Source organism: Scylla paramamosain, chromosome 20, assembly GCF_035594125.1.
Source record: "Scylla paramamosain isolate STU-SP2022 chromosome 20, ASM3559412v1, whole genome shotgun sequence".
Taxonomy (NCBI): Eukaryota; Metazoa; Arthropoda; class Malacostraca; order Decapoda; family Portunidae; genus Scylla; species Scylla paramamosain.
Genome location: NC_087170.1, coordinates 14,878,914 through 14,902,994, shown reverse-complemented (window position 1 = coordinate 14,902,994; position 24,081 = coordinate 14,878,914). Strand labels below are relative to the sequence as shown.

General features: G+C 44.8%; 2 protein-coding genes across 3 annotated transcripts in view; both read right to left on the bottom strand.

Annotated features, from left to right (window-relative positions):
• Nucleotides 1–5,726, bottom strand: part of LOC135110426 (atos homolog protein A-like) — a 68,328-nt gene extending 62,602 nt beyond the window's left edge. For both annotated transcript variants that reach the window (XM_064022751.1, XM_064022750.1), the window contains exon 1: nucleotides 5,331–5,726. The gene's annotated coding sequence lies outside the window, so the exon portion shown is untranslated. The remainder of the gene's footprint in view (nucleotides 1–5,330) is intronic.
• A 1,846-nt stretch (nucleotides 5,727–7,572) lies between these two features.
• LOC135110114 (uncharacterized) lies at nucleotides 7,573–23,858 on the bottom strand. The gene is made up of 16 exons (XM_064022069.1): nucleotides 23,425–23,858; nucleotides 23,021–23,131; nucleotides 22,294–22,465; nucleotides 21,452–21,578; nucleotides 21,113–21,351; nucleotides 20,562–20,795; nucleotides 20,123–20,309; nucleotides 19,641–19,735; nucleotides 19,050–19,178; nucleotides 17,365–17,540; nucleotides 16,033–16,143; nucleotides 14,313–14,484; nucleotides 12,337–12,466; nucleotides 10,794–11,029; nucleotides 8,741–8,974; nucleotides 7,573–8,457 (listed from the first exon to the last, which is right to left on the bottom strand). Exons 1-16 carry the CDS (start codon nucleotides 23,490–23,492, stop codon nucleotides 8,308–8,310), a joined length of 2,571 nt encoding a protein of 856 aa, XP_063878139.1. The 5' UTR covers nucleotides 23,493–23,858; the 3' UTR covers nucleotides 7,573–8,307.
• Between the last annotated feature and the right edge of the window lie 223 nt (nucleotides 23,859–24,081).

Here is a 24,081-nt window from a genome sequence, read left to right as displayed (position 1 = left end):
ACTTTCTTTCAAGCCTACTCACATCACGCTACCTAAATCAAATGTTCCTGCCGCTGGCGTAACTAACAGCCGAATAAGGGAGCATTTCATCCCTATTTTTTTTTTCCTTGCTATTCCTTATCCTTTTCGTCCACAACCTCACTACTTCAAGAACCTATTTCCTTTCATTCGTTCATCTTCCTCCCTTACCACCTCCACCACAATCATTACCACAACCACCTTTCCACTTCAACACCACCAACAGCACTCCCCCCTCCCTCCTCACCCCACCAACCCCCTCTAGTTTCCCCCCCCTTCCCCCTTTACGCCATTCCCCCTGCCCCCTCTCTTCACTCCGTTCCACTAACCTACTCCCTGTCGCCTCCTACTCCTCCTCATCAAGTCTTCCATTCGTCAACCTGCCAATGTTCTTACCCTGACTCCTGACTCGACACAGTTGGCAATAAAGAGAGAAGACGTAGCGTGTTTTGAGTACATCATAGTAAGGCTTGGGAAAGGAAGGGGGCCATGGAGGGAGAGAGATGTCATGTCCCTAGTCCCCTTTACTCTTCCTCTCCCTCTCCCTCTCCACTCTCCCCCTCCCTCGGTCATTCTGTAAGGAGGTATAATGACTGGTGACTAGCATTGCTCGCCACCCTCACGTGCGTTGTGTGTATATGTGTGTGTGTGTGTGTGTGTGTGTGTGTGTGTGTTCCCGCTCAACACTCATACTTTACCAACACAATGTAAACAAAGACGCATGCAACATCTCTCTCTCTCTCTCTCTCTCTCTCTCTCTCTCTCTCTCTCTCTCTCTCTCTCTCTCTCTCTCTCTCTCTCCTAACACGACTATATAAAATGCTACTGAAGGTTACAATTTTCATGAGCAACAATAACATAAAATCAAACATATTCCCCCGTCCTCCCTTAACACAGAGGAAGAGGAGGAGGAGGAGGAGGAGGAGGAGGAGGGCCCGCTGATGCTATAAAACTTCGCTATATACGTCGAATTATTACTGGAGAGAGAGAGAGAGAGAGAGAGAGAGAGAGAGAGAGAGAGAGAGAGAGAGAGAGAGAGAGAGAGAGAGAGAGAGAGAAACACTTTCACAATAACGCCCGCGGTAACACTTCTGTGTATCACGGCCCACCACTGCACACACACACACACACACACACCACTCAATTAGCAGGAATATTAACTTGTAACACTTAAGAGTAGAACCATCCAGAGAGAGAGAGAGAGAGAGAGAGAGAGAGAGAGAGAGAGAGAGAGAGAGAGAGAGAGAGAGAGAGAGAGAGACAGAGAGAGAGAGAGAATTATGGACAAGCATGGGAGCAGTAGGCAACCCCACCGCAACGACTTAACCCCTTCTCCCTATCCCCCCCTCCCCTCTCTTCCCGGCGCTAGGTAAGGCTCGGGAGGCAGTTGGGAAATGACTAGGCTTTGTATCGCAGCCCACCTCTGTCATGACGTCACCACCCCGCCTCTCCTCCTCTTCCTCCAGTCCCCTCACGTTCCATTTTTTCCCTCCCTCCCCATCTATTCCCCTCCAAGCACTCCTCTTTCTCTCTCTTCCCTTCCAAACACTTCTCGCTTCTTCATTTATTCCTCTCCCTCTTCCCAGAACCATTCTCTTCCTCTCTCCATCTCCCCTTCCCCAACATCTTACTCTTCCTCTCCCCAGCACCTTCATTTTCCTCCCTCTCCTCCCTCCTTTCCTTCAAACACTCCTCTTCTCCCACTGTTTCCATCCTAACATCCTCCTCTTCCTCTTTGTTCCATTATCTTCACCTCCAAACTCTCTCCCCCTCCCCCTCCCCTCCTCCTCCTCCTCCTTCTCCCGCCATCAGGCTCCGCTAACGGACATCCCACAATGGTTCTTCGACAGGAAAGAACCAAAAATAGCAAATCTTAAACCTTCCAGCAAGTTCAAGAGCCACAAAAAGAGCGGTTCTTCCCCGTCCCTGGAAACCTCAAGACAAATGTACGAGAATTTTTATATTACGTTTATATTCTTAGGAAAGGAGTGTGTAAATAATAACACGATTTTTTTTTTTTTCAATAACGTAAATGTATTTATTTTTGTTCTTTTACTTTTTGCATACTTCCTTTTTCTCTCCACTACATGAATTTTTCAATTATGAGCTTTCCCTCTTCTTTTCTTCTCCTTTACTTTTTCTTTACCTCCCTTTCCTTTACCTCTACCTGTTAAACAAGCAAAACTTCATTCAAGCACCACCTCTCATACTTTTATCTAATTTTCCTCCTCTTTCTCTTCCTTATATTCTTAGGTAACTGAATTTCAACCACACTAACAAAAGTATAACTATCTATTCATACACCAATCGACAGTTACGCAATCCCAAGAAGTGGTCGTTCGGAGTTACAAGTAAAAGATAAATTGTAATGTTAATGGTGATAAATAAAATAACTGGTCTCTGCCTCACAACCCTGACGATACAAGTTCTTCGTGAAAACAAGAGAAAAAAGACGAAACGCAACACAAAGTTCAGTTGAGCACAAAAGTTCACGTTGCCACACAAAGAAAAAGAAAATAATAGGATCCAGTAGAGTTTCACACCTGAGGGCCATGGAAGGAAAAAAAAAGAGAAACGAAGAGAAAAAAAACTAAAGGAAATAAAAAAGTGGTTAAAGGTAAATGTATTTGTGGTCACTTGTGTATATAATGCCTCTGCTATGACCTCAATAAATACTACTACTACTACTACTACTACTACTACTGATAAATAATAATAATAATAATAATAATAATAATAATAATAATAATAATAATAATAATAATAATAACAGACTGACCATTCGATACCTTTGTCTATTAAATTAATTCAGAGAGAGAGAGAGAGAGAGAGAGAGAGAGAGAGAGAGAGAGAGAGAGAGAGACGGGACCGGCTGACTTCTCGTTCTGCTTCACCTCCTCCCATCAAAATAATAAAAGTGGTGCTAATAATAACTACACCACCAAACACACACACACACACACACACACACACACACACTTTCCATCGATATTCAAACATGACCAAGAAAATTAATTCTGGGAGATGAAAACTTTAAAAATTTCCATCAATATTTAACAAAACCAGCCTATTAATTTCACTGGTGATATTGAGAGGAGGGCAGATGACCGAAATTAGCATTAAAGAAAACGAGAAGATAGGAGAGGAATAACAAAGAGGAAAACAAGACAAGGAAAGGAAAGAGTGGTATAGCCAGGAGGGAGGCAAGAGCAGTGGGAGGGAAGCGTGTGGGAGGAACCGTCGGGAAGAGCGAGGCATTGAGAGGCGCATGGACTGGAAGGAAATCATGGTGGAAAGTGTAGGAGGGGCAAGGGTGAGGCATCTGGAACTTCTAAACCCCACTACAAAAGCTGAAACACGTGAAATTCCGCGGTGACACGAGACAAACGAGGTAGGAACGCTCTATATTATATGGATATAGTGTGTGTGTGTGTGTGTGTGTGTGTGTGTGTGTGAGGGGGGGAGGGGGCAGGAAATACTAGAAGACTTGAGTGGCAGGATTGAAGCTTCACTAAACTGCTCAAGAACAAGCTGCGACCCATGAAATCTTGCACTGACACGAGAAGGAACAAGTATGAACGTTTTAGATTGTGAGGAAATAGTAGAACGAGCTTTGAAGTGACAGAATAGAGCCATCAGGAATCTATAAACTCACTGAACATACTGGCATTTATGAAATTTGGCACTGACACGAGAAGGAACAAGTAGAATCACTTCAGATTAGGAAGAACCAGTGGGAGAAGAGTTGAAGTGGCAAAGAAGACACATCTGGAACATATACCGCCCGATGAACAAGCTGCGACTCATGAAAATCCTGCACAAACATGCGAGGAAAGAGGGAGGAACGTTCAGGTAGCGAAGGTCAGGCTGAGTAAGGCATGCAGTATGGGACATGCTGAAGCTCACTCATGCACCAACAATGAGAGGAACAACCTTCACAGCCTCACACATTAACCTCCTTCCCTTCCTCATCCAGTACACTATGCAGCATCAGGTCTCTACAAAGAATTCCGTGATAAACTAATGAAAAAAAAAAAAGGCAGAACCACTAACAGCCATCTCGAGGTGAATTATAATAAAATCAACAACACTCCCCTCCCCATCTCGCTCGTCCACGCCAAGGTTATCACGAGTGATAAAACACGTACAGCAAGTCTGCTTCTAACACTTACAGCATCATGGCCACTCAAGAGGTAGGTAGGCTGGGTAAGCATCCACCACGCACTTCACCACCAAGTAAACATATGCACGTCTTGCGATTTAAGATAAAAATATGCCTGACGTAATGACATGTCCATGTACCATCCCAAGCCAACGTCTGTGAATCGGAACATCTGGTCCAGTTCTGGGCAAGTGGAGGGCAGGCAAATGATTACCTTGGAAATTTCCACTGCCTCCGGAGGGGAATCGAAGGCCACAAAGAAAACGTAAACTTTTTTTTTCCATCATGCAGCAGTAAGTAAACTGGTAATGAGACTGTTGTGTATACGTACATGAGTTGTACGGTGAAGAAGTATAGGGTACAAGGAACAAGGAAAAGTGAGGAAACATTAAAATTGGAAATAAAACCTGACAGCGTGCTTCAGCACTGCCACGCGTGTCCACCAATCCCATTGCCAAGAGAGGTGATGATGGTGTCATGATACAACAATCGCACACTGAACTAGAGTATAACCAACAAATCACACCAAGAGGTATCGGTCTCACGTTCCAGTCATTTTGCATTTCACATTTTCCTCTCACGCCTCATGGACGGCCACAGTACACTACTCAAGTGATATGCGAGGCTGCCTACTTTGGGTCTGCATAGCATTGCCGTGCCTAGCAAACGTCAACCATGGGAGCACATCACTTTCTCCCCATTTGTGAGCCTTTCCAATTCGACCATACGGCAGGACTACCAACACCACGAGTTAGAAGAACGTTCACCATCACCACACGGTACTTTCACCACCCACTCGCAATATCCGTCAATCTGCTTCCATCAATCATCAAGCATAACACTGATTCCCGTTTTTACTGAGGTACGGAATCTATAAGTGGTTAAGAGTGGTTCAGGGTTGCAGAGTACCTTTACCACAACACAGTTGGCAGCCCTGCTATAACATGAATCAGCTGGCAGGATTATTTTGATGCAAGTTAAATGCAAAATACTCCCCACATGCTTCTCCCAGGGCAACGCAGCTCCAAGGACACCACCAAGCCAACGCTGCCTGGAGCTGTTTGGCATACAGACGGAGGAACACAGCCACAGGAGGAGAAACACAGGACAGTCACTCAGAGTTTAAAACAGAGTTGCAAAAATGACTTACCTTTATTCACGAGGGACCACTCAGCTCGACTTCCTTGCTCAACACGTCCCTCGCCACTCTACCGCAGCCACTTCACTCCATGGAGGCGATGAAGGAAACAACCGAAGATGGAGCGAAACAAAAAAATTCAATAGCTGCGCGTTGGTGGAGTGGTCGCCCTGACAAGCCACCGAACAAAGACTTGCTAGAGCGTCATTTTGAATCGCTTTTTTTCCGGCCACTGTGAACCTCCACCGCTCTGACTCTTGGGGCACAGGTTGGGTGCACCTACAGGGTCATTCTCACTGATCCTGGTAGTCACTGTGGGTCCAGAAGGTTAAGAATTCCGAGGTCATGTTGAGCGGGGCAGCGCGGCTGAGCGTGAGGGAGCCAGACGTGTTGTGAGCGCCCAGCTGATTCCCGAGCTCAAGTTGTCTCGTCCCCAGCTCCTCTCCGCCTAGCAACTATCTTTTTTCTTTCTTTCTTCTCTCTCTCTCTCTCTCTCTCTCTCTCTCTCTCTCTCTCTCTCTCTCTCTCTCTCTCTCTCTCTCTCTCTCTCTCTCTCTCTCTCTCATTTATTGAGGAATGCCTGTCGCTGTTTACAATCGCCCGGTGAGTACCATTGTGGTTTGGTATCACAAGTCTGATGAACAAAGACACCACGTGAAGCTGCCACCACTAAATTTAGCGCATAGATGAATTAAGGCGAATAGAATGCTTGAGTTACTGCAGATTCAAGTGTATTAACGTTATATAAGGCTGTCTCCCATGAGTGCGAGACAGTAGAGAATCAGAGTCGCCGTGGCCGTGCACAGAACACAGCTGAGAGGGTCGCCCGAGGGCATCGTCCCTTGCATAGTTTAACCCTCTGAACAATCAATGCACTTGCTAAGGAATGTATTGATCCATAAATGTTCGCCTTATTAATCACTCGAGCTCTGTTTAAACTAAGGGCATAACGTTACATAAATTTTCTTTATAAGTTTTTAGTTTATATATTTTTCTTTTTCAGAAGGCTTGATAACAGTAACGTCTACTGCTACTACTACTACTACTACTACTACTACTACTACTGTTGCTGCTGCTGCTGCTGCTACTCCTGGTGCTGCTCCTGCTGTTGTTGCTCCTGCTGCTGCTGCTACTGCTGTAGAATTAAAATCTTAATCAACCCAACACACACTCCAATAAGTTCATTAAAGTCAAACGAAGAAGTAAAAACCTTTGTCTAGATCGGAAAAAAAAGTATGCTTGAGAGAGAGAGAGAGAGAGAGAGAGAGAGAGAGAGAGAGAGAGAGAGAGAGAGAGAGAGAGAGAGAGATGGTCCTGTTGCCAAGGTAGTCTAATCCCTGAAGGAACAGGAAAGGAGGACCAGCTTGGGTGTCACATAACAACACCCTCTGCTGCTCTGCAGGGTCCTGCCGGAACGTGTCAGGGGGGAAGAAAGGTTTTACACTGCTTTGGTGTTATAATTACCAGGGCCACCATGAGCTGCAATAGTATTGTGTATATATATATATATATATATATATATATATATATATATATATATATATATATATATATATATATATATATATATATATATATATATATATAATAACAAAAATCATAAACAGCAATAACAACAAAAAACTACACGTAGTGCTAATGCTGCTGCTGCTTCCACTGCAACTACTATATTCTATTACCCCTCAGAGGAAGTATGCATGTGCTGCAGGTCGCTGTAAGCCGCTGAACATGCATTTGGTCACGTTAACAAAGGTATGTCCACATTACGTTTGTTCTTTAAAAATATTTGATTTATTTTTTTTTATATTGCTTATCGTTGAGTAATGGGCATGGTATTAACTTCACGTGAGCAACATCACTCTTATCTGAACTCTCTCTCTCTCTCTCTCTCTCTCTCTCTCTCTCTCTCTCTCTCTCTCTCTCTCTCTCTCTCTCTGGATAAATTAGTTAGATTAGTGCAAACTCAAAAATTTCTGCTCAGTCTTGCACCGCACCAGGGCCGTGACCCGCCAGTCCTCGACCCACAGGTCCTTGGGCGAGCCTAAGGCCGCGGAGTGTAGGTGGCGCGACTGACTAAACCGACAAGAGAAGAATGAGGGTGATCAGTGGTGTGCTTATTTTGCCAGAGAGTACTTACTCATGGCCTTAAGCATACATCCTGCATGGCCAGCGCGCTGTAGACAATACCAAGAGTCACCAGTACCGTTCATCCTCCCTCTTCAACGCCTCAAAGCCATCCAGTAATGAAAACACATTTAGGTTTGAGTATTAGAGCATACCCATGTATTATGCACAAATGCAATACACTTGCTAACGCACTACAAAAGTACTACGCAGTAGCACGACGTAGTACACGCTTTGTTTAGGGTTATCCAGGACAAAGGACAAATTACAAAAACATTCGCCAGTGGACACATGGCAGCACCATCACGAAGTCTCCACACACTCCTTACATGCACGGGCTTGCATTGCCACCCCGTGTGAAGTGTAGAGAAGTTAACTTTGTTCATTAGAGAAACAGTACAGACTTGATCTGTGCAGCACCACCTAGACAACGTTGCCACCTGTCACAGAGCAGCTGGGGACGAGAGTGATTATCAGCTGGCCAGCCCAAACATAACCCCCAGCCCGAGCCAGCATGTCGATGACGTGAACACCACAGAAAACGTTGCAGAATTGAGGAGGAACTACACAAAGCTAAGGCACTCGTATATTTCTTCTTTATCAATGTGTTTTAATCATGCTACAGTTGATTGCGTGCACTTCACGTAAGATTAAATTCGATATAAAACGTCTGTTATATGGATAGCGTTATTAGTGACGCAATTACGTAACAAAAGGATACCTGCCAACAGTGTCGCTCCCGTTAACCGCTCCTGACGTCAAGTTAAATCTATTAATATTCCATCCGTACAGTGCAGCATCAGTCAAGGTGCGGCGCAACTCTGGAGCAGCGTCTCCTGCAGCAGAGGGGCGGCCTCAGCCTGTCTCAGATGGCCAGCGGTATCTGGTCTTCGGGCTCGCCAGTGGAGGAGACGTCATCCACGAAGTTCACCTTGGCCGGCTCGATGTCCAAGTAAGCCATGGGGGCCTTCTTGGGGTTGTGGCTCAGGGCTTGCTCCGATAGCAGATTGGTCATCTGACAACAAAGAAAAAAAAAAAAAAAAAAAAAAACAGAACGCGTCAAATTAGCATTCCTCTACGGAGGGAGAAACGTCACCAACAATGACAATCCCCACCTATTTTAAGCACTGCCTTCTGTTGCCTACCAAAGAACTAAGTAATACATACAGTGTATCAGTCTCAGCCTAAAAGCATCATCATCTCAACGTCCTTGAGGCTTTACAGTGTTATGAAGCCACCAAAAGGTAGGAAGAGGCTGTAACACGGCCACCCACCACAGGAGGCTTGGTAATACTGACCTCCATGTGCCGTGTCAGCATCGGGACGAACTCAAAGTCGTGGTCATCGCTGCCGAAAGGATTGAGAAGGGCCTCGGCGACCTTGAGCCAGCTGACGTAGAAGAACAACTGCAGGAAGGCGAAGAACGGGAAGTAGAGATCAACCTTGTGGTCCTCGTAACCTTGCTCCGGGTCGAGGAACTGCTCCCCGATCAGCGAGAAGAAGAAGAAGAAGTATACCGCCAGAGTCACCACCTGCAGGAGGCACCAAGATCCCCAGGTTACACGTCAGTCTACATAGCGACATGTCTGTGTGAAGGTGACTGGTGGGTGTGACGCGGGTAGATAACTTGGTAGAGAGACAAAGCTGCACTAGTGTCAGAGGGAATACAGGAGGAAGTAAATTTGTATGGACACTAAAAGAAAGGATAACAGATCTGAATGTGGAAGGAAGGAGGCAAGGCTGGCCAAATAGAAGATGGTAGGAATGCACAAGAAAGTTTACGAAGAAACAGAGAAGGGTTTGTGTGGAGAAGAGGTAGATGACAATGGAGACGGCTAGAGAAAACCAGAAACCTCAAATTATCATAAAAAAAAAAAATGCAGAAGATTCACTCACCAATATATGAACCTTTACGCATGACACTCTCCCTCCCTCAATCACTCTCATGACCTTAACTCGCCAGACTTGATAAGATAAAGCAGCAGTGAGTAGGGAGACATATTTCAACCAATCGTCTTGCCTGAAACCCGCGCGTGCCTGAGACTCAAGGATTGGATGCCTTTGTCACGTAGCTAAAAAGAGGGCACGAAAATGATAAGGACGAGAAAAGGAGAAGGTTAAGGGTGATGTAAGAGAAAGGAAAATAGTGCTAGAATAGGTTACGGGTATCGCGAAAGAAGAATACCTTTGTCACGTAGCTAAAAAAAAAAAAAAAAAAAAGGTACCAGAGACCATATAATGAGGACGAGGAGTGGAGAAATTTACGTATTATGTGAGAGAATGGGAAACAGTAAGGTAGTTTAAGGATAACACGAAAGGAGGAAGGAAATATGTGGGTGTCTGAGACTCAAGACTACCTTCATCACATAGTTAAGAGACACAAAAATAATAAGCACGAGGAAAAGAGAAATTTAAAGGATGATGTGAGAGAAAGGGAAACAGTAGGATAGGTTAAGGGTATTCATGTGATACAAAAGAGAATAATGCCTGATGTGAGGGAGGGGAGGAGAAGTTAGGATTATATAATGAAAGAGGAAGTAGATGGTAGCCAGAAAGGGACGTGGATTGACTATTTGACTGATTGGCTATTGTCTCAGTCCCACAGCAAGCACATGAAGCTCTGAGGTGTTATGAAAGTGCAGGGAATGACTACAGAGGTATATGGAGGTAAGGAGTGGCAGGAAAGGGAAATGGGTGTTGGAAAGAACGTGAAAGATAGAACGGACATTATGTCAGTGTCAACAAAAGAGAGCACGGATGGAAGGAATGACCCGAGAATGGCCAAAAAAATAGGGCATGGATATGAGAAATAACGTAAAATAGATTAAAAAAGAAAAAAAAGACGAGATAACCAAAAGAAACTGTGAGTAAACGAGGGACAGAAAAAAAAAAACATGATGAGAAAAAAAGGGCAAGAGCGAAGGAAACCCGATGGAGCTGTTGTGGGTAAAAGGGAGAGGCATGACCTGTGCACAGACGAAGGGTAGGAAGAACAATCCTATGATGAAAAAGAGAGAAATAACGAGAGTGGTGATGAACTACTTGAAAGAGGCGCTGAAGGCATGACGGAAAGAGACATGACTTAAAATGGGCAAAGAAAAATTAGATAACCAGAAGATAATATGTGTGTAGACGAGGGGAAGAGAAAATCCTATGACGAGAGATAGAGAAAGAACGAACGAAAGAGAGCCAAGGAATAGCCAGAATGCGCTGAAGGCATGACAGAAAGACATGACCTGTGTATAAACGAAAGATAAAAGAAAAAACAACCCTATAATGAGAAAAAAAAAGAAAAAGAAGAACGAAAGAGAGGTCAGGAGGCGCTGAAGACACGAGGGAAAGAGGCATGACCTGTGTATAGACGAGGGGCACGTTGTAGTCATTCCAGCCCATAAGGGAGCCACAGCTGCCCCTCAGGGCCAGCACTTCGGCCATGATGGCTCTCTGGCCGAAGTCACTCAGCACCCCATCCTTCCGCGCTTGCTCCGCCCTCTCGCACGCCCACAGCACCGGCACCCACGTCTTGTGTAGCTTGCACTCCCCGTCAAGGGTGTCCAGGATCGCTTTCTCCTCCTCCGTCAGGTAACCTGGTCGGGAGGTGAAGGACGTCGTCAGGGAAAAAAGGAGATACAAAGCGGAAAGATATATGAGTGTGTTTAGTGTTAATATATTATTTAGTACTTCCTCTCGGTTCCTCCTTTTCTTCCACCTCCTCTTCTGTGTGTGTGTGTGTGTGTGTGTGTGTGTGTGTGTGTGTGTGTGTGTGTGTGTGCTACCGTGCCTTACTTTTAAAAGCTATGAAAGTAAGAATCAACTGCGAATATCCGTCGTTTGAAGACACAAGACCAGTGTGGTTGCAAGACTGAAGTGGACTTTAGAATACGGCAGGGTTGTGACTGGCGTTATGGGGAACGGGATGGGGAAGTTTAGGTGGTAACACTGTGACGTAACTCAATGACACAGTTATGGTGGAGTTGTCACAGGAATGACGGAGCAGGGGAGGCTGAAATAGACAACGGCAGTGCACACAAAATTTATACGAACTTTCCACATTGTAGTGAGAAGTCTTTAAGAAACACTTCTGGACACACCTACACTACTTTTAAAAGGATCTACACGTGTTTTTAGGAATGTTTTATAATTCTAGTGACAGATCAACACGATTTTTACATTATGAACAGGAGAAACAATTGCGAGAACCAGGCTAATTATCTGTGGCCTTTGAAAATAGCAGTGGTGAGAGAACAGGGTGTTTCAGAAAACGGGTACTTACTTTACATGGAATGCTGGACTACCTAGACCTGACGACAATGGGTGGTGAGGTCGGAAAAAGGATAAAGAATGCTGGGCTAGAGAAGGTTGGGGCGGGCAAGGTTAAGGGAGCACGGGTGTGGCGCGGCGATGTGAACATTTAGTTATGACAGCGTGTAATGAGGCTACTTGTAGAGCGACGCACCGGGAGGGATCTAACCGGATGCTGTGTGTTTACTATTACTGGTGCTGTTGCTTGTATTATCACCACCACTACTACTACTACTACTATTACTTAGGTCATCTTTCAGTCTATTTTTGTCTTCAATACCTTCTTTTGCCATTCAAACTACTACTACTACTACTACTACTACTACTACTACTACTACTACTACTACTACTACTACTACTACTACTACTACTACCACTACTACTATTTCTACTATTACTACTACTACTACTACTACTTCCATCTTTCCATCAATGCCTTCTTTTACCATTCCTCCTCCTCCTCCTCCTCCTCCTCCCTCCTCTTCCTCCTCCTCCTCCTCCTCCTATATTGCTACTACTAATTACTTGATCTTTCCATCTAGTCCCCTCCTCCTCCTTCTCTTCCTACTACTACTATTCTGTCATGCCTCACCGCTGGAGACGAAGTGGTGGAGAGAGGACAGCTTGCGAGCCACCACGGGGGACACCATGCGGAAGGTGAGGGCGATGGTGAGATTAATGTAACGAAGGATGTCCCGCCTCACTTGCCGCACCTCAGGACTCTGCAGGGGCGTGGGGCGCAGGTTAGGTCACGTCAGGTTAGGTTGGGTTAAGTTAGAGTTAATTTAAGTGACAGCACAGGGAGGATTGTGAGGAGGGGATTGGTGAGTATGTGTAGTGAAGAAGAGTGTCGGTTAGAGAGTGAGCGAGTGAGTCAGTGAGTTAGTAAGATAATTAACTGGTTATTTATTCATTTACTCGTGCATTTATTAGTTTAATTTGTTGATTATTTAGATAGTGATATAAATAAGTACATGAATAGATAGATAGGTAAATAAATAAATACGTAGGTAGTAATAGTTCGATAGTTTCATAGCTACACGTGAATTTCTTATCCTCCTATTGTTTTTCTTAACCTCACAATAAGTACAATAGCTCTCAGAACCGTGACACATATACAAAACATTCGGCTTGTGTTCCCTCAGTCACAGACCAATGTGTTCGCAAGAGTCACGCCCGTCCTGCTTCCCTCCCTCCCTGCCTCCCTTCCTGTTCCCTGTAACCCCTCTGCTTGGGTCTGCCCTAATAATGACCACACTCACAGCTCCCAGTGACCAGCACGGCATTCCTGACTGACACTACTGTACTTGACGCGATACGAGTAGAAGGGAGCGCACGCTGTCAGATGAAGGGTAAAAGTGACACCCTGACTCATGTGATAGGAATGTACATAGGAGTGTGAATCTGATCTATTTTACTTTGTTATCGTTGAGGTAGAGCCAAGATGGAGCGGTTTATGTAGTCCAGTAGGAGGATCTGAGAGGCGGTGCAGGGAGGGTGTAACAGATCGTGCAGCTTGGCAGGACGCCATTAGATAAACGAAGCCGACACTTGCAAGCCTTCATGGAGTGTTTCAAAGTGATAATGACTTAAAAATATGCTAATTTCCTTAATGAATGTAAAATTTGTTTATATTTTATTTATTTATTTTCTATTTAAGTGGGATTCTGGTCAAGGCCAATAATAGATAAATAAAATAATAATAAAAATTAAATGAAAGCGAAAAAAAGAGGCCACTGAAGATGTCAGGCTCTCCAAAAAAGAGTGTGCATGTCTATACCAGTACAACTTATGAAAGGTGTTTAGAAACGTGAACTGTATGGATGGAAGATAATGAATCTCTTTATACAGAGAGAGAGAGAGAGAGAGAGAGAGAGAGAGAGAGAGAGAGAGAGAGAGAGAGAGAGAGAGAGAGAGAGAGAGAGAGAGAGAAGGAAATAATGTATGAAATGAGGAACTGAGGAGACGAGGCGTGTGAATACTGAGTGAGTGAAAGGTTAACAGGAGCGGATGGATGCAAGTGTGTTAATTTTGGTGTCAAGATTTTATTACTTCTCTCGTGTCGTTACTTTCTTCTTGTTAGCATTGCATGGCGACTATCATTACTAGTATATCATTATCACTATTACTGCTATTTCGATATATCATTCCCATACACCACTAACTATAAGAGAGAGAGAGAGAGAGAGAGAGAGAGAGAGAGAGAGAGAGAGAGAGAGAGAGAGAGAGAGAGAGAGAGAGAGAGAAAATGAGGGAAGCTGCAAGAAGTCATGAGGCCTACAGGTGGCAGTCCCAGTATAAAACACGCCGGTCTATATCCACTCATCATCCCCATCTATAAATTTATCTCATGTTCTATACCACAACCTGTTCAACTATCACTGGAATCATGGAATCATCCTTGAAAACCACGATACCTTCTATTAGACCCCGTTGAAAGTGTTAAGAGACGAGATGACAACAAATTTACAAGTATGGCGGTAAAAGAAGAGATGCTGAGATTCATTTGGGTTGTATACGACAGGGAAAGTCATCTAGCATACCAAGAACAAGATCAAGACCACGTGCCTGCCCAGGGAGATGCGTGGCGACGATGATTGCCGCCTTGTCTGGCCAGGGGATGGAGTTGTACACGCCCCACCAGCGACTCACCACCAGAGACACGTAGAACCCGAGCACCAGGGATAGTGGGATGAAGGTCCGAAAGCGAGCGATGTGCATGACAAGTCTCTCGAAGGTCCTGAGAGAGAGAGAGAGAGAGAGAGAGAGAGGGAGGAGGGGAGGGAGAGGATAATGTAAGTACTTGAGTGTATTGCATAATCTCGTGTACGTAGTCTGTTCCAAGAATCCTGTCTCTCTCTCTCTCTCTCTCTCTCTCTCTCTCTCTCTCTCTCTCTCTCTCTCTCTCTCTGGCCTTCTTGGTTGTTTTTTTCATATTAACTTTTTTTTTTCATTGGATTATTTTCGTGTTCTATCAGTATTCTGTAAGTTTTTTTGGAGGGTATTTTATTGTTTTTATAAATGAAATTCTTTACTCAGGGTTAGTTAATTGAAGTTTTTTTTTTTTTTTTTTGTGCGTGTGTGTGTCGACATTAGCAAGCCATTACTGTTGCTCTTCTTATGACTGTATTGCCACCTCTTGTCATGTGTGTGTGTATGTGTGTGTGTGTGTGTGTGTGTGTGTGTGTGTGTGTGTGTGTGTGTGTGTGTGTGTGTGTGTGTGTGTGTCACATCCGCAAGATTAGAGTTGAATTATAAATGACCATCGCGGAGACTTAGTGATGATAGCAATAAAAATAACAATGTGACATAAGAAAAAAATTACATGTTTTACTGAATCATTGTTTCTTTCTTTGTGTGTTTGTGTGTGTGTGTGTGTGAAGGTCAGACTTTTGTTCAGCGCCACCGCCCACGCCTCAAACGCCTAAGGGAGCGGGTGTGCACTAGGGAGGAGGCGCGGCACCGAGTCACGAGGCGCGGGCGTGCGGAAACAGGCAGAGGTGGGATGAACTGAGAACCTTAGCAGGAATGTGCCCTGTTCCACCTCCTCCGTTTCTTAATTTGCCTCTTCCCGTCTTTCTCTTTCTTATTGCTAATCTTTTCTTCTTTCCTGCCGCTATTTTTACTTCTTTCCCGGTTCTTTGTGTTTATTTTACTTCTTAGTTTCCATAGTCAGTCCTCTCTCTCTCTCTCTCTCTCTCTCTCTCTCTCTCTCTCTCTCTCTTGTTTGTCTTACTCTTGTCTTTTGTTTTCCTCTTAATCCTCCCCTCACCCTCTCTCTCTCTCTAATTTAATCTTTCTAATCTCTTGGTAACCATTTACTTTGACTTTCCTTATCTCCTCATCTTTTCCTTCTCTCTCTCTTTCTTTCTACTTTATCATAATTGTTCTATGTATTATTTTTTTTCTTTCTATCTACTTATTTCTCTCAACTCGGCATCTTTATATCTAATTTTCTCATCCTTCCCTTTCTTATCTTCTGTTTTCCCCTTATCAAATTTTCCTTCTCTTCTCCATCTGCTGCACCCTTATTATCTCTATTCACATCTTGTTTTCCACCCTATTACTTAATTTTTCTTGCTTGACTTTCTCCCTTCTCCTCCAGTCATTCGTGTCTCTTCTCCTCCATCCTTATTTCCTCTTCCTCTCTCTTTCTCCCCCACTTTTCTCCGTTCTCACTCCTTTCATTCTCTCTAATGTTTCCTTGATTTTCCTTCCACTTCTCACCTCGTCATTACCTCACCGCGACTAAGATCACTCACTCACCCATTCATGCATTTACTCTTACCTCTGATCACTCTCCGGTAGGGCGAAGCGGTAGATCAAGTTAATGAAGTAATAGAGGAGAAGATACGCCAGCATGTCCTGCCAGACCATCTTGTACACGCTGCCCCGCCATCTGTCAGCGAGAAATGTATGTATCAGTGGGGTTATGTATGTTACTTGGTGCGTGTAGAAGACAGGCATAGACGGACGGGTGGATAAAAAGAAAAGAAAGAATATAAAGATAGATGGACAGAAACTAATAAACAATGACAGACATACAGACAGACATAAATAGAGTAACGGAAAGACAGAGACAGAGAGAAATTGATAAACGGGAAGGCAGACAGACAGGGATACATAGAATAATAGAAAGACAGGGACTGAGAAAAATAGATGAACAAGCAGACAGACAGATAGATAAATCAACGGGCAAATGAACTGACAAGATAGATAGGACACACACACACACACACACACACACACACCACTGAGGGTTGAAATGCCAAGTGCACCAAACATACATATGAGTCATCCCTTAATGTGTACCAATGTATCAGACTGAATGCATACATAGTACATACATACGTACATCCACCTCACTCATCATCAGTACACACGCGTCGTGCAGCCAAACACCTGCTCCAAACACCACTCCTTCAGCCCTGCACACTTCCTCGCTTGCCACTGCACACTCTCAACAAGAGGATAAAGCAGGCACTAATTCTCTACTTATATCCCCGTATCAGTAAGTAAATATAAAGTGTTATGAAACCAAACACGAGGGACAGGACGGGGGGGAATCTGCGAACAGTACGGCGGTAGACAGATAAGGCCTTGTTGATGCACGCCACTTGAGAAAAGACCAATGTTTGTTCTCTTCATTCTCACCCGCACTACGACGGCCATTTCCAACAGGTTCTGGTAAAACTTCTGCAGGACTTGTCAGGAGCGTGTTCGTGGTTGTAGGGATAGTTTGATAAGCATGGTGTACCTTGAATTGGGAACACGTACATGAAAACCCGACTTAAGCATCTTTGTGGCTTTTGGAAACAGTTCTGACGAGAATGCAGTGCATTTCAGAAAACAACAACAACAAACAACAACAACAACAACCATTTATAACACGCTCTGGTAGAATTTTTTTTTTCTTTTTTTGAGTGCTTTCATGGTTTTAAGGATAGTTTGATAAGAGATATGCATGTAAACTGGAAAAAAAAAAAACCGCAGTACATGAAAAACCCGACTAGTGATCTTTATGGTAAGTTCTGACGGGAGATCAAAGCGTTTCAGAATAACAGTTACACTTACACACTACCCGTGATGCCTTCGAAGTGCAAGTAGAGGACTGACTCACCTTAGTAACAGCTTCCAAAAGGATCCAAATCCCCCTCTACTGGCAAACTTGTCGGTGTACTTGACAGTCATCGCGGCGGCGGACGGGTGGGTCTTGCTGGTGGAGGCAGAGCTAGTGATAGGAAATGGTGGTGGTGGTGGTGGTGAGGAGCGGCGTTGGCGTAACGAGCAGCTGTGAAGTTACTGGGGCGGTGGCGGTGGTGGAAGTGGCGGCGGTGGCTGGTGAGGGTGAGGGTGGTAAGGCAACACACCTGACAGATGAGAAAAAAAAAAAAAAAAAAAAAAAAGAGGAAGAGAAAAAAGGAAACACTTGTTATTTTCACTCTGAACCATTTATTTTCCTCGCGTCACGCTCAGTGTCAGTTATTGTTTCTTCTGAGATGAGTATGGCGTAACGTAGACAGCACCGGAAGCGAATATGAATGACGGGAAACGTAAAAATAAAAGAAAAAATAAGAAAAAATAAGAGACGGTTCTTATTTCTCGCGTGACTCCGCCCCCGCGCCTTGGCAGCTCAGAGTTATTAATAAAGTTTATTATCGAAAGCTGAAAAGGGTTCAAGCGGGACCAGCAGCACCCTTGAATTGGAAGATAGGAGAGGCTACGGGCGCCCCACTCCACCAGCACCAGAGACCAGCAAGGCGGCGAGATTCGCGGTGTTTGAGAAGAACGGGATGCAGGAGAAAGTTACCTAAGCAATCAAGAAGAAAAGAAAGTGGAATATAAACCGTTAACATTGTGTAGTTTGTTCCTTCATTCAGTATTTCGTGTGTTAATGAACTGCTTGCAGGAATTGTGTTAGTAGTGTATCAGTTAAAAAATGCTCTCTCTCTCTCTCTCTCTCTCTCTCTCTCTCTCTCTCTCTCTCTCTCTCTCTCTCTCTCTCTCTCTCTCTCTCTCTCTCTCTCTCTATCTATCTCTCTCTCTCTCTCTCGTTATATGCATATTAGGAAGAAATAAGTTACCAAAACAACATTAAAGTGAAATGCAGTCCATTAATGCTACTTTGTTCTGCCAATACTATTTTTGTTAACTCGAACCAGACGTGATTTTGTTTTTTTCCATCGTGGAAATAAACTAGTCAGCTCAACCTAGTCACCTTACGTCTACCATATTCATCTTTGAGATAGATTGCATGCTCAGAGCCTGATTGGCGCTTGCAGAGAACTACATATTTTAACCTTTGAACCAAATGCCCGTTTTTTTTTTCCTTTTTTTTTTTTTTCGTAATATACATCGTGGGAATAAAGTAGTCAGCATGAGAAGAAAGCCAGTCTACCGTCTTCGTATTATGGACAAATTGCATGCTGGGAACGATTATTTGTTATCTGACGTATTATCTCGTCATGCAGTATTGACCACTGTGTGTTGCGAGGCCTTGAAAGAAGTTCGCTATAACCCAGGAGCGGCAGCAAAACACCATCCTAACTGTATTGATTGGACAATGCAGACTTGGAGGCGCTGGACAGATTCCTTCAATGGTGCCCATACGTCCCCACATGTTACGCCAATATGACACCAGAAAACACACTATCGTTCACTTAGGGCATGAAAACACAAAATTCCAGTCACTCAACGTAAAACTTCTCATGACTTACTTCTAGTACATGGCTTCCACAGTTATTGACAGGTGTACGGGTTGTGCTGACCCTCCCCACTTCCTCATTCCTTCGCACTAACACTCACGTAGTCACTCTCCACGCGTTGTCTGCGTTCACTATGACCGTGCCCCGAACTCTCTACGTTCTCCTCATGATCGTTCGCCACGCCGGACGCCGACACACTGCTGGCTCCCACTGGCAACTTTCCCGCGCCCTGACCAATGAGAACCCCGCAGTGCAGAACCCGTCAGCCAATGAAAAAACCTGTTCGCTGAAGAAGGACCGTGACACACCAGCGTAACAGCAAACTTCGTGACTGTATGTTACCAAGAAGCAGCGGAGACTGTGCGGGCACCAGCTGCCTCACTGACTCTTGTTGCACCGGTGTCAATCAATGGAAGGAAGCCTGCATGCGGGGACGAGTGAATGAACCGTGTCTGAAAGCATTTCCTTCAGCCTTGGGAGTCATTTAAGGGAATTACGTTACACGCGTTGCCTCATGTTCCTCCCTCACCAAGAGTTGCAAGACAATAGCTACGGGGCAAAGGGGTCGTGTTCCCAAGGATGACGCGCCACGTCAAGGGTTAGCTAAGAGTGGTGAACAGAGCCGATAAACTCTGAGAAAAGTCAGAGAAGAATGCGGTGTTTTTTTTTCAGATTTTTTTTTTTTTCTTACCCTTGACTGTCGATTTGTGTGGAGGCAGCAGTCGAGGCAAATGGTTAGGGTAGTGTTGCCATTTACAGTATCACAGGTGCAGAGGCTCGTCAATGCTGTTACACCCACACAAATCCAACGTCATGGTACTCTGTCACACACACTCACACACACACAGACACACACACACACATTTTAAATACACGTGTACAAGATTGTTAAATGCCAAACAACATACTGGCACTCATATTTCTAAAAAAGGAAAAAATAAAAAAAACTACACGGATACACTGACATCAGAACGTCACTAAAGGGCTGTAATGAAATGCATACATAATACACAAATACGAGTACACTACGTTAGCATGATGTAAGTGTGCGTAGCTGTGCATCTGTCCGTGCTTTCAGCTGTTATCCTTGCTTGGGACAAAGTGGGGCTGGATCACCCGCAATAGCGTTAAGATGTTACTGCTTGAGGCTCGGAAGGGTGCGGCGTCAGGCTTAAGGTATGAGGGGCGTGGTTTCCTGCATGACGCGACCTCCAGGTGACGCGAGGTGAGGCGGGCTGGTGAGGGACGCATTGGCAGGCAAGGTGTTGGGGCTGGGGGCCACGGAACTTGACTCTTCCTCAGCCAGCGGGGCAAGGGACGGCAGGTCGCTGGCAGCTGTCTCGCTCAACATTTCAACCATCTGAAACCCAGTCCTACTTAAGGTATCCGTTTTCATTCATATATTCTGAATGGATGCTTCCCTATCCTCCATCTCCTCCTTTCCTTATGTCTCTACTTTCTTCTTCCACATCACCATCCTCATCATGGTTATTACTATTATTTTTCCTCTCTATCTACTCTTCTCCCCTTTACCTCATTCAGTTACGACCATCCATGCCCACTTCCTCACACTTGATACGTCCAAACACATGGTACTACTCCACAAACTCACTCTGCGGTGTCTGTCTATCATAGACAGAAACTCAAAATCGTGGTCGTCGTCTCCAAAAGGGTTAAGAAGACACTCGGCGACCTTCAACCAGCCGACGTAGAAGACCAGCTGGAGGATGGAGAAGAAGGGCACATACAAGTCTACTGTGTGGCTGTTGTAGTTCTTAGTGGTGTCCAGGAACTGCCCCCCGATCACCGAGAACACGAAGAAGGAGTACACCGCCAGCGTCACCACCTGCGTCACGTGACGAACGAGGGATTAACACAACACCTCCAGTGACAGGCAGTCATTTGTGATCGTTGATTCACTTAATTAAGAATCCAGGTGTATTAGAAAAAATCCAGTTTTGTATCTTAAAAATATTGATAATGGATGAATATTTACTTTGGAAAATAATTCACTTTTCTTTCACGTGAGTCTGTTGAAGACAGAGACGTCTTTAAGCAACACGCCTTACATTAACTCAGCCCAAGCTACGCATACCTAAGCCAGAGAAAGAGGGCACCGTCGAGGCACAGGCTAACTGGACAACAAGCCAGCGGACTGCTCACCTGCGCGTACACGAGGGGGATGTTGTGGGAGTTGTAGCCGAGCAGCCTCCCGCACAGACTCCTCAGGCACAGCATTTCGTCCACCAGCGACTTGTGGCCCAGGTCAGTGGTGATGCGGCCCTCCCTCCTGGCGCGGTGCACGGCCCTGCACGCCCACACAATGGGCACCCATGCCACCTGCTGCCCGCTGTCTGCCTTATGTTTCTCAAGCATCCTTGCCTCCTCGTCCGTCAGGAAACCTGGAAGATAACATGTGTTTGTTCCACATCCTTCAGTGTGTTGTATGTATTTGTTTCTCTGTACAGAACTGTAGTCTGGAAAGGCTACCTGCCGACTCACCTCTCTTCACCATGGCCTCGAAGGTGGGCAGGCTATCCTTCACCACGGGGGAGATGGCGGCCAGGGTGAGGGTAATGCACAACACCACGTACCGCAAGATGCTGCGTCGCTCCACCTGTTCAACGCCCTGTACCACGCAGATTATTATTATTATTATTATTATTATTATTATTATTATTATTATTATTATTATCATTATCATTATTATTATTATCATTATTATTATTGTTATTATTATTATTATTATATATTTTTTTACTACTACCTCTATTAAGTGGCACGTCGTTACGGAGTTTCAAATTTATTGAAAAATGAAAAGTGCATGAGAAGAGTCCTCGTGTTTATTCACTTTTATCATTTTAGTTTACAGTTACTCCCATAGTGGGAAACCGAGCGGAACCTGTGTTCTGCATTTTTATTTTTATTTTTTTTGTAGTTCTTACTTTTTTTATCCTGATGATGGGAGACGTTGTATCACGAAAGGTCAAAAGTTCCCCGTTCCATCAGGATCGAGAGAGAGAGAGAGAGAGAGAGAGAGAGAGAGAGAGAGAGAGAGAGAGAGAGAGAGAGAGAGAGAGAGAGAGAGAGAGAGAGAGAGAGAGAGAGAGAATCGGATATTCTTTGCAATAGTTTCAGATGTGCTCATGACAAAGTACATATATCATATAATATTTAAAAGAATATTCCAGTATCCGGTGTAGCAGGTGGGTCGTTGCCTGGCGCGTGACTTCACATGAAGGAATCACGCGCCGGGCTTGGCTCCACCTGTTATCGGATAAAGAGACCAGCCAGGATGCGACTGAGGTGTTTACAGACATATCTAACATGTCCCGGGGACTCACTTCGCCGGGGAGGTGTGTGGCGAGCAGGATGGCGGTGTTGTCTGGCCATGGGAGGCAGCGGTACGTCTCCCACCAGCGGCCCACCACCAGCGTCACGTAGAACCCCAGCACGAAGGACACGGGCAGCACAGCCTGGAAGCGAGCGCAGTGCAGCACTAGCTTCTCAAAGTTCCTGTGCCGGATACCAGGGAGAGGAACGAGGAGCGTCAAGGTCAAGGTGGGGGTCAAAGATGTAAATGTGCCAGTAATGGAAGGGAATTGTGTGAATGATGCGCCTCCCAGCAAGGCTCCTACATAGCAAGGCTCTCAGCTTAGGGTGATGCTCCCTGGCTGGTGCAGAGCCGAGCTAAGCAATAAAATGATGGTATTTCTTTGCATGACTTTTCATTTCCTGCATGCGAAACTCGACGCCCAAGAAGAATGTAAAAAAGTAAAACGATATAACAATAGAAATTAAAGCTGTAAAAATAAAAGATCTAGACAAAGGGAAACGAAAGAAAATAATACTGATAATAGCAGCAATAGTAGTATAAAAGTAGTAGCAGTAGTAGTAGCAGTAGTAATAGTAGTAGTAGTATAGTAGTAGTAGTAGTAGTAGTAGTAGTAGTAGTTGCTATTGTTGTAATAATAGTAACTATTACTTCTACCATTACAACTTTTACCACCACCGCTATTACTAATCAATTATTACAAACTTGAACAAACATGAGCCAGAAGAGAGCATTACTCGCGTCCTTGTTCTCCCAGGCCGAAGCGGTAGACGAAGGAGATGCAGTAGTAGATCAGCAGGTAGACGGCGAGATCCTTCCACACCACCTTGTACACGCTGCCCCGCCACCTGCGTCACACACACTGCGTCTCACTCATCACTCAGCACTACACCACAAAGCACTAACAGAACTGAACTCTTGGCACCGCAGCATGGGTGTGAATTTAAGTGATGCCGCGGAAGTTCCCACAATGAGAAAATTACGTTAAGTGCTGACATGAAAAGAGAAACGATGTGCTTTGTGTTACATTCCTATTTGGTTATATTTCAATCGAAAACTTTCTTATTTTTAATGTATATCGTCATGCATGACGTTCAATACTATGTCTTGTCTTCCTAGAAAGTCAGTCACCCCGACTTACCGCTTAAGTAAATAGAACGACATGAGAGCGCTCCCACTGGCGACCCTGTGGATGTACTGCACGGTCATGGTTAAGAGGCGTCGCTGGGGATCACTGGTTCACGTATTATAAACACCTGCTGTTGTCTCTGGTGTATGCCAGCCGGATGTCTGACCTCTCCCGGGCTTCGTCGGCGCTAGACTGCCTCTCTAGCCCCTCCCCATCTGCTGTTCCCTACCACTTTCGACAAGTCACCATCCACAACACTCAACACCGGTGCGGTACTTATCCTACCGCCCTTCGACAACAGCAGAGAGGTTGAGTGCATACGTAATGCGCACCGCTATACTGTTACAATACTATACTATCTGTTAAAAATACTTGCTGAAAAATAACGGAAATAATCACAGTTTCCTAAAATGGTCATAATGTTTTATCTCCAATGTCCCACACAGTCCCACAGCTTTGATCACTGTACGTACACTGGACGTCCCCGTTGCTCATCGAAAACACATTTCGTAATATATGAAAACAACAGATGTTTCTCGTCTTTCCGATAATAAGCACACAGCCACCTTGCCGTGAGCTGCGGCCCCACCCAGCAGGTGCAAAACCCCTGCAATGACAGCCTTACCACCCGCCGCCACCCCCAAGGACGCGGCTAACACGAAACCTCTT